Source organism: Chlorocebus sabaeus, chromosome X (assembly GCF_047675955.1).
Source record: "Chlorocebus sabaeus isolate Y175 chromosome X, mChlSab1.0.hap1, whole genome shotgun sequence".
NCBI classification, from domain to species: Eukaryota; Metazoa; Chordata; class Mammalia; order Primates; family Cercopithecidae; genus Chlorocebus; species Chlorocebus sabaeus.
In genome coordinates, this window is record NC_132933.1 from 51,676,364 (window position 1) to 51,686,844 (window position 10,481).

Genomic DNA, 10,481 nt, shown 5'->3' on the forward strand with positions numbered 1-10,481 from the left:
GAAAAATACTTCTAATTAAACTATGACACAATGCTAAGGTATCATCAGTTGTAAGTGCATCATAATTTTGGAGATACTAAACAAGTCTATCTTATGATGAATGAATACAATAGTGCTGCTTAGTACCATGACAATATTTAATATAAACCCAAAATTTGGCTCCATAATCACTGGGTAACACGTTAAAATACAAAATATATTTATAATGAATTTCTTTAAATTATCAGTGACCTGAAAACAACATTTAAAAGACATTTCTAGGGAACTTGTGAAACCTAAAAACATATACATGCATTCCTGGTATTCCACCAACACTACTTTGAGAAACACTGACTTAGGCTTCATGTCTAAACCACAGTAACATCACTGAGACATCAGAAATGTCGTAGAAATTGACAAGATCACAGCAAGGAAGCATTCTCAATTCTTAAAAGAGAACAAAGACCCTACACCTAAGAGAAATTATTTTAACATTTTGTTTACCAAATGCCACTTGTGTATGGTAGAATGACACCTTAGAAAAAAAGGAAACCAAAAATTTTCGACTCTGCCATTTTGGAAACTAAGGGTGTTCACTTTCAATAATTAACTGCTATATTCCAACACTATTTTAGCATTTTATGTACATTACCCCAATGTGATATTATCAACATCTTCACAATACATCTATAATTTTAATGCATCTCCCTTTTTGGTGTAAATATTTTCCACTCAGTATGTGTTCCAAAAATATCCATATAAACTCTGCCATTCTATCATCTCCTTAAGTTCCAACCTTACCTGAATTCGACATTTTTCTTTCCCAACAATTACACAACTCAACATCTATTATAGATAGGAAAACATACATGAGAATAAAAGAATAAATATTAAATTCATACATTATCATTTTACCAATAAATAACTACTCTTCTCATTTGGGTATATAGCCTTTGAGAAGTTTTAATGCATATAAAGCTTGATACTTCTCAAAAATGGGATATACTGTGTATACAGTCATGTAACCACCTTTCCTATTTAAAATTATATGCTGCATTTTTTCCATGTAAATAAATGTAGATGTCAATCAATATTTTCAATGGCTGCAGAATATTTAGATATGCAGATATATCTTAATTTTATGGGTAAAAAGTCGATAAAATCATCCATAGAGAACTAATAACATTCTCGGAGTATGCAGCAGAGTTTATGCAGAGATAATTTAGATATGTTTTCTTCATAAAAAGTGTGGCATGTGATTTTACAGCCTACTTTTCCCACTTAAGATTGTATGCTGATGTTCTCTCTTATTTGTGGAAGATAAAAATTCAAACAATTGAACTCATAAGAGAGTAGAATGATGGTTACCAAAGACTGAGGGGAAGTGGGAAGTGGGAATGCTTAATGGGTACAAAAAATGGATAGACTACAGAATGGGAGAAAATTTTTGAAGTTTACTCATCTGACAATGGTCTAATATCCAAAATCTACAAGGAACTTAAATACATTTACAAGTAAAAAACAAACAACCCCATCAAAAAGTGGGCAAAGTATATGAACAGTCACTTCTCAAAAGAAGACATTTATGTGGCCAAGAAACATGAAAAAAGGCTCAACACCACTGATCATTAGAGAAATGCAAATCAAAACCACAGTGAGATACCACCTCACACTAGTCAGAATGGCTACTATTAAAAAGTCAAGAAACAACAGATTCTGGCAAGGCTGTGGGGAAATAGGAACACTTTTACACTTTTGGTGAGAATGTAAATTAGTTCAACCATTGTGGAAGACAGTGTGGTGATTCCTCAAGGATCTAGAACCAGAAATACCTTTTGACCCAGAAATCCCATTACTGGGTATATACCCAAATGATTATAAATCATTCTACTATAAGGACACATGCATGTGTATGTTTATTGCAACACTATTTACAATAGCAAAGACATGGAACCCACCCAAATGCCCATCAATGATAGACTGGATAAAGAAAATGTGGTACATATACACCATGGAATACTATGCAACCCTAACAAGTAATGAGATCATGTCATTTGCAGGGACATGGATGAAGTTGGAAGCCATTATCCTCAGCAAACTAACACAGGAACAAAAAACCAAACACCACATGTTCTCACTCAGAAGTGGGAGCTGAACAATGAGAACACATGGACACAGGTAGGGGAACAACACATGCCAGAGCCTGTTGGGGGGTAGGGGACAAGAAGAAGGAACTTAGATGACGGGTTAATAGGTGCAGCAAATCACCATGGCACACGTACACCTGTGTAACAAACCTGCACATTCTGCACATGTATCCCGGAACTTAAAGTAAAATAAAAATTAAAAATAAATAAATAAAACTAAATGGTTAGAAATAATGAATAAGATCTAGTATTCGATAGCTCAACAGGGTGACTATAGTCAATAATAATTTAATTGTACATTGTAAAATAGCTAAAAGAGTATAACTGGATTGTTTGTAATACAAAGGATAAATGCTTGAGATGATCGATACCCCATTAACCCTGATGTGATTATTATACATTGCATGCCTGTATCAAAATATCTCATGTAACCCATAAATATATACACCTATTATATACCCACAAAAATTAAAAATTATTTTTTTTTAAAAACTATATGCTGAATTTCTGATGTAGGTAAATGTAGATGTCCATCAACATTTTCAATAGCTGCATAATATTTAAATGTGTAGACATACATTAATTTATTTAGCTAACTGCCTATCTTGAGATACCTGAGTCATTTACAACTTTACACCTTTCAAAACAGTTTGAAGATGCACAGCTTCCTACAAGCCAATTATGTGATTATTTCCTAAAGATACATTTCTACAAGTGGAATTACAGGGTCAAAGGATGTGCATATATTCCAATGGACCTTGTACCAGTGTATACTCCCACCAGCAGTTTGAGAGTGCTCCTCCCCTGACACCCTCACCCTCACTAAGGCGTGGGAGCGAGGTAGATCTTTTATGTGTACCCCAACAACACTCTCTATGGTTCCATAAAGGCCCCACCTTAACCAACCTTATAAAGGAAATCTGATACAAGCACTAAAACTTATTCTTTCTTATTATTCCAAAGTTGTAACTGTTTACTTACATGAATACCAGAACTGGCCAAGAGGACATTTTTCTGTCAAATACCCCAAGGACCCTAAAATAAAATTGGTCCTCTTTGTATGTCTCCAGAATACATCTCAGCACTTTTTGGTTCAAAAGGTCTCTCATTTCTATCCTCTCTTTACCATTCCCATGGCCACCAGTAAAACTTCACACCTTTATTATCTCATGCCTGGACTAACTTGTGGTAGCTTCCTGTTTTTTCCAATCTCCAGTCACCACTCCTATCCCCACCCCAGCTTGGACTCCTGTCGCACATAAATCTACCATATCGTTTTCCTTTCATCTTGTCATTCCTCTGGTCACAAAAGGCCTTGATGTCTCCCAGGGGTGGATGCAGTAATATTCACACACCCCAGTTTAGCAGTTAGGGGTGCTCCACGAACAGGACTCACCTTTACCGCCTGACTCTCTCTGTCATCACTACCCTCCCTACACTTTCCATTCCAGCGGGTCAGCACTTCTCTCTGGAGAAGGATTCCCGTCTCCATGCCTTTCTTTTCATCCCTCCTCCTGTCTTGAGTGCCCTTCTGACTTTTTGTATCCTGTCCTTCAAACCCAGCTTACTTAAGAGTTCTCCTTTGTAAAACTTTCCTTGAGCACTGTTGCCTGCAGCTGTTTCTGCTGCCTCTAAGCACTGATGGTCTCCTGGGTTTGTTAATATGTCTTTGTTTTAGTTTCCATATATCTTACCTTTCCAAACAGATCATAAACTGAAGGACAAGGACAATGTCTTTTTTTTCTGCTGCTTAAAACACAACTTTATTGATGGAACACAAGTCTTAGATTAACAAATATAAACTAATATAAGTGTAGCTTATTCATGATGTATAACTAATTCATTGTCAGTTTAGGTAGAGGAAAGAGTAAAAATATCTCAATCTAGGTAATAAGATCAAATCAATAAATTCTTTCTGTGTACAAGTACTAATATTCCATTCGGCACCCTTAAAATGGTTCATCCTCAACCCAACCATTAAAACCAACATCAGTCACTGTTATGATATATGATAGTCATTATTCCAAAATAGCAGCTGAAAAGATCTCTTTACCATATATTCACAATGAAAAACAAAGAATTTACAAAACACATCGTACCAAGTGCAAATACCTCAATACTCTTTGGGACAGACTCCAAATTAGAGTTTGGTTAATACTTTCAGGACTTTTACTTTCACCACCAGATCATTGTGATTTGCTAGTGCTTTGATTTTCTTAACACAAACTCCAGACTCTTTGAATAAGAAAAAAAGTGAACTTCTGCTGAATTCTTTCCTGGATGATGCAAGCCCTTCATTTTTTATGTTGTCATTTATATTCTCAAATAGGGTAAGGATATTAAGAAGAATCTCTCTATCCCATTCTTTATTAAAAAGGGAAATCAATTCTGATGGTACTTTACAACTGACCAGCTCTCTTGTCATGGCTGGATTTTCAGTAAAGTTTATAATTAGTTTCATAGTCTGTATCTTGGTGAAGTGATTTCCCAGGAATAACAAAGCAAAAAAGTCTGGAAAAGAATAGGAAAGCAAATGTTGGTAATGATTAGTCACAGTCATGTTGGTTAACAGTCTTAACCCAGCCATCTGCACAGCTGAGTCCAAGCGACAGACCATGGTGTCATCACACACTTGACTGATGTACGTCTTAATCTTACCCTGATTTTCTGCATTCACACTCAAGTTATTAAGGGCATTGTAAGTCTTTTCTCTAATTATGGGGTCTTTCGTTTTTATCAGTTTTGCAATAATTGGGACACCACCCAATTCACGTATGGCATTCTGGTTAAATGAATATGCTGCATTGTTACCCAGAGTGACCAAGGCTACTTCTTGAATAAAAGGATCATTTGTTCGCTCCAGTATGTTGAGGACCTTTTGAAGATCCGGAGCACTCAGAATATCATCAATTTTATAAGGAAAGTTGAACTTGCCTCTGCGGACAGGCCATGTTGTAGCTGGAGCCCTGGTGCTCTTACTTCGGGCCTTTCCCTTGGATTTTCCACTTGCCCTGCTCCCAGCCCTAGATCCACTCCTGGTAGGGTGGCAGCCTCCACCCCTGCCTCCTGGGCAGGGTAAACTCGGTGCAAGGGTCCTGTTCCCAGAGATGGTACCCACCCTAGCCCCTTTGCCTGCCTTTGCACTTGCCTGTTCCTTCAGCGTGTTGAAAAGGGCCTTGGCCTTGGCCTCTAGGCCACCTCCACTGTGGGATCCTGAATGGGCCTTCTCTTTTACACCTGGACAATCCTCGAGTCCCAAACTCACCTCAGGCTTGACCTTTGAATCACCCTGAAGTTTGGCCCCAGACCCTGCCCCAACGTTAGTTTTAGCTCCTTTCACAGTCTCAACCCCAATCTCTGAGGTGTCCGTAGACTCCTCGTCTTCATCCCAGATTTTCTCGTTCTCGTCTCTTCCCCAGGCCAGTCTGTATACACAGTAGCAGGCACCAGCCCCGATAACCACACCAGCAGCCACGCAGCCAGCTTCCCGAGTGCGGCCCATGGTATAGCTGGGACAAATCTCTTAACCGGAGCACAGAACAGGCTCGCTCTGGCCCAGAGAAGCGCGAACACGTCACGGGCAGAGTCTGCAGCTACTGCTGGCCGGCTCTGAGGCAGCTTGACCTAGGAATAAAGGATGCAGTTCAGATTTCAGGCTCCTCCTCCTTTTGTGCCTTTGCCACGCAAACAGACTGAAACAACGGCAAAACAAACAAACGTACAAAAATACAGATATATTGGCAAACTCGGGGCTTAATATCTAGATCACTGATTCCTTTCTTCCATCCGGAAGCTAAGTTTGGAAATTTTCCCCACTTCAAGACTCTCCAACCTCACGTTCCACCACCTCGCCCCAGAATGTTAAAGTTCCCTGCCATCCTGCCCTTCAGATGTCCTGGGAACAGTGGCGCCCCCACATGCACCCACAGAGGTCCAGGCAGTTTTTTCCTTCTCTTTCTTGCTTCCAAGGGCACTGTTTCGTGCAAACCTGCAGACAAGGACGCAAGGAGGGGGTGCAGGGGGACATACAGATATCACCCGGGACGGGACATACATCCCTCTTCTGAATTCCTAGCCCGTTACAACTGCCTTGCCTGATGTTTCCCGCCTTCGGTTGCCCTCCACTCCTCACAGAGGTGCGGCTTTGGAATTCATTGTCTCCCTCCCTCTTCCTCCTTCAATGATTCCTCTAACCCTCCATTCCACCTCCACCCCTACTCTTATCATTGGCATCCTCCGAAGATGTAGCCACACATTTTCATTGTTAACATTTTCCTTGTAACAAAATGAAGTGAGAATATCTAAAAGCCGGACTGGCGTGAAATGCGTAAAGGTCTTCAACTCTGTCCTTGCCTCCGCCAACTCCTCCATCTCAAAGGTACCAGGACACCCCCACTCACCCCCCACCCCCGCCGTGTCATTATACCAACTACCTCTGCTCGGGAGCAATTTCTTACCTCCCTTACCTCAGTTTCTGCTTCCACTAAACCTTCAAGATTAACAAACTTCAGAAGTGAGTGCTTGGTCGACGGACCAACACCAAGGACACTGTACCTCAAACAGTAATTTGGAGTAACGTCCTCCCAACCCCTGGACTCTCTTGACGCCCACCCCTTCTCAGCTATTTGTTTCCCTGTCTTGTACCTGCAGAGCAATTTATTTTGCAAGACCCGAAATTGTGTAGGTAAGAAGGGAAGAAGGGAGATGTGGAGGGGTTCCACGGGCCCACTCGAGTTGCAGTCGCCACCATGCTCCACCCCCAAATAATGCCATCACCCTTATTATGACCTACTTGGTTCTTGACAACTTTGCGTTTCTTCCTGCTCCAAGGGTTGGACTGGCCTCCGGCCCCAAGATCTGCAGACACAAGCAACAAGGCAGAAACTGATGGCTCAGCGGACAGAAAAGCACTTCGGAGAGTTCCAACATCCGCTTTTCCTAATTCAGGGTCCTGGCTGTCAACGGAGTTTACCTTTTTGTCTGTCACCCTACCCTCACTTCTCTGGACTCGGCTGACACCAGCCCTCCCGCTACGTAGTGTTCCCCCACCCCCGGTCCCCGCCTCCGGCCCTCTCTCTAGCAGCCCCAGCGGTCGGCCATTTTCCCAGCAAAAACCACACCCCTTTCAAACCACTGGAAGCGGGGCGGGGTGAGGGGGGGGATATGGAAAATCCGAGGAGAAAAACAAAACCAACCGATCTCTTCTATCCCTCTCCCCAACGCACCCTACCCGCAATGACAAGCACTTTTCCTGCAGGCACTGTTACATCCTTTTTTCCTAAAGGAAAAAAAAATGGCAGGAAGATTGCTTGAGAGTCGGTAAAGGGCCCAAGTTAAGGCAAGGACCTCAGTCATCCCAGTCCTTCCGGGGGCCGCGGGACAGCCCCAGCTTTACACTGACCTGCAGGGATTCCAGGCAGACTATTCCTTTGTTCCCAAATGGCACAGCGCCCTACTGAAAGAAAAGGGGAATGACTGTCAGACAGACGCACAGCCCCAAGATTCTGGCTTGGTAGATGGACCAGCACACAGGATACGAATCCGAATATCTGCCCTCCCTGATTCAAGGTCCTGGATGTTAAAGGTCCCACCACGCCCGAGTCTGGGGTCGCCCCTGGAATCCGGCCCCAAGGCCCACCATTTTTGTTCTAGAAAGGGACAGGAATACTGCAAGGGTTTGGAGAAAGCGAACTGCTCCCCCTTCGGCCTCCACCCTTCACTGCCCGCGCCGCATGGATCCCCTGGCAACGCCCATCCACACACAAACCTGCTGGGATCCAGGCAGTAACCTCGTCCTCCTTCCCCCAGGCCACAGGCCCTCTCGCCCTCTGGGCGATAGGGAGAGTGCAACCGGACCAAACGAAGACTAAGATTAGAAGGACGTCTGCACGCGTCGGCTCCAGCTCACGTGAGGGCCACGTCAACCGTGAGATCAGGACCCCAATTACCACTCCCATCAGCAGTGCCGCAGAAGCCGGCCCTCCCCTTCCTTCCCTGACACATCAGGTCCTGCTACTCATTTTCCTCTTTGCGAATCCCGGAGACCAGAAGTAGCTTCCCTTTGTGGTTGGAATTTGCCTTTCTTTGGCTTACAGGGAGAGGCTGTATCTGCTCCCTTGTCCGTTGGCCTTTTCTTCCTCTTCGAGGAATAATTTTTTATCTTCTCTCGTCTCAGTCCAACTGTCTCTCTCTATACTTCCCCCCACCACCAGTCATGAATGTCCAGTATTTCTTCTGCACCACTGTAAAATGTGGAGCAAGGTGTTGGAAAAGGAAACAGATCGTGGGAGTGTCTTATTTAAACTTTTCTGCTCATTTGTTTTTAAATCAGTAATGCATTACTTTTATATTGAGAAAATAAAATGACGCTATTTTCCTTTGAGTGGAGAGTTTAAACGGGAGAGAAAACCCAAAAGGCCTCATTAATTTCGTTATTTTATTTGTAACAGAAGGAAAATATTTCTACTGGTTACAGCCAACTGGTAGCTTTTAAAACAAAATAACTCATTTTTAAAATTGAAAAGCGGGCTGAGGTGGGTCGATTGCTGGAGCCCAGGAGTTTAAGGCTGCAGTGAGCTATGATCTCACCACTGCACTCCAGCCTGGGTGACAGAGAGCAAGCCTCTATCTCTTAAGAAAAAAAAATGGATTTTTTTACATGATCTATGAATTAGTCCACAAAGAGACAACCAGTTGTCTAATCTTGGCCGTTTTACACAAATGATTCCTTACTTTTTCAATTTTTGAATCAACTTGCAATTTGATAAGATAAAAGCAACACAACCCTGTCTTATTTAATTAAAGCATGTATTTAACATCCCAAAGTCTTGACCAACTGTTACATGAACCTATGGTGATTTGATGGCTACTCTGATCACCTGCCTTTGAATTGAATTCCAGTCTACCAAGGCTGAGGCACCTGAGGGTGTGAGGGATGCAGAGATGTTCTAATCCTCCCTGCCCTGTCAACAGCGGAAGAAGGTGCTGCCCTCCCACCCTTGCACATTCCATAGCCTCTCATCCCCTGTATTCAGACACTGGTCTGTTGTTCACTCCAAAAATATATATAGATGAGTGACCAAGGTGGTAAATGCCACGTTTACTCAGGTGACCAATCAGAGTAAAGACCTCTGGCTCCTTCCCTTCCTTCCTCAAATTCCCACAGAGGTAACTCAGCAATGCATCGAAGGGCTTACTGTTCCTACCTACGCCTCTTGCCGTTATTCATGGTGCCTGAGTAGTTGCTCCTAGTACTGTGTGCTGCCACCACCTGACCAGAGAGGTGCAGCCCGCTGGGCTTCTTGGCCTCTGGCTTCCTTAGAAAGAGAACCTAATCTTGTTGCAGAGTTACTGCCTGCCAGTTCATATCCACCTTGGTGCCCACTCAGCCAAATGTATGCCCAAGGAACAATCCCCACGGATTAACCCAGAGTAGGCATTCTCACACGGACAACCTTGTGAACCACCTGCGATTGTGTGCATAGGTATATTCATTTTCGTGGAGAAAGGAGCTATAGCTTTCATCGGATTCTCACAGGCATGTATGACTTTTAAAAAGTAAGAACTACTAATACTTTCCTGAAAAAAAAGCTATATATCCCCTCAACAGAAAATCTACTCCTGCCCAGCACTGTGGGATGCTGAAGCTGGCGGATCACTTGAGGTCAGGAGTTCGAGGCCTGGCCAACATGGTAAAACTTTGTCTTTACTAAAAATACAAAAATTAGCTGGGGGTGGTGGCGCGCACCTGTAGTCCCAGCTACTTGAGAGACCAAGGCAGGAGAATTGCTTGAACCCAGGGAGCAGAGGTTGCAGTGAGTTGAAATTGTGCCACTGCACTCCAGCCTGGGCAACAAAGCAAGACTCCATCTCAAAAAAAAAAAAAAAGAAAAAGAAAAAGAAAGAAAGTCTATTCCTCTCCCCTCTTCTCTGTCTCTAGTTATATACTTATTTTTTTTAAGTGCAGAAATCTGTAAAGTAGAATGCAAAACTGCCCTGCAATGCCTATTCTACTGCCAAGCTCTTTCAATGATATCCACCTTTCTTCCTGCAAATATACAGTATATGTATGTGAATGTGTCAAGTTCCAAGTCGAACAATATACAAAACAAAACAATTGACATTTGCTGCAGTACTTGCAATAAATCTGCACTTTAATTAGAGAATTTATATCTTTAAAAACGGAGTCTTTCTATCCATGCCAACTTTTGAGATTTTCAATGAATGTTATGTTTCTTTATACTCATTTCTTATTATGTTTGTGTTTTGTTTATATGAATGACATTCCCATTATGATTGCATGCTCTACCTGGTTATTGTTTGTCTCAGGTAAAGTAATTAATTATGATATATTTA

At 42.4% G+C, this 10,481-nt stretch overlaps 1 protein-coding gene across 2 annotated transcripts; it reads right to left on the minus strand.

The window, feature by feature from the left end:
- Positions 1-3,861: 3,861 nt before the first annotated feature.
- Positions 3,862-8,046, minus strand: ARMCX1 (armadillo repeat containing X-linked 1). 2 transcript variants are annotated; one of them, XM_007992302.3, is made up of 4 exons: positions 7,894-8,046; positions 7,528-7,578; positions 6,919-6,983; positions 3,862-5,750 (listed from the first exon to the last, which is right to left on the minus strand). In XM_007992302.3, the coding sequence occupies exon 4, from the start codon at positions 5,626-5,628 to the stop codon at positions 4,267-4,269; it is 1,362 nt and encodes a 453-aa protein (XP_007990493.2). In that variant the 5' UTR covers positions 5,629-5,750; positions 6,919-6,983; positions 7,528-7,578; positions 7,894-8,046; the 3' UTR covers positions 3,862-4,266. The 2 variants fall into 2 exon arrangements, with proteins under 2 accessions (XP_007990493.2, XP_037844879.1); XM_037988951.2 differs by having other exon boundaries at positions 7,528-7,581; positions 7,894-8,036.
- Between the last annotated feature and the right edge of the window lie 2,435 nt (positions 8,047-10,481).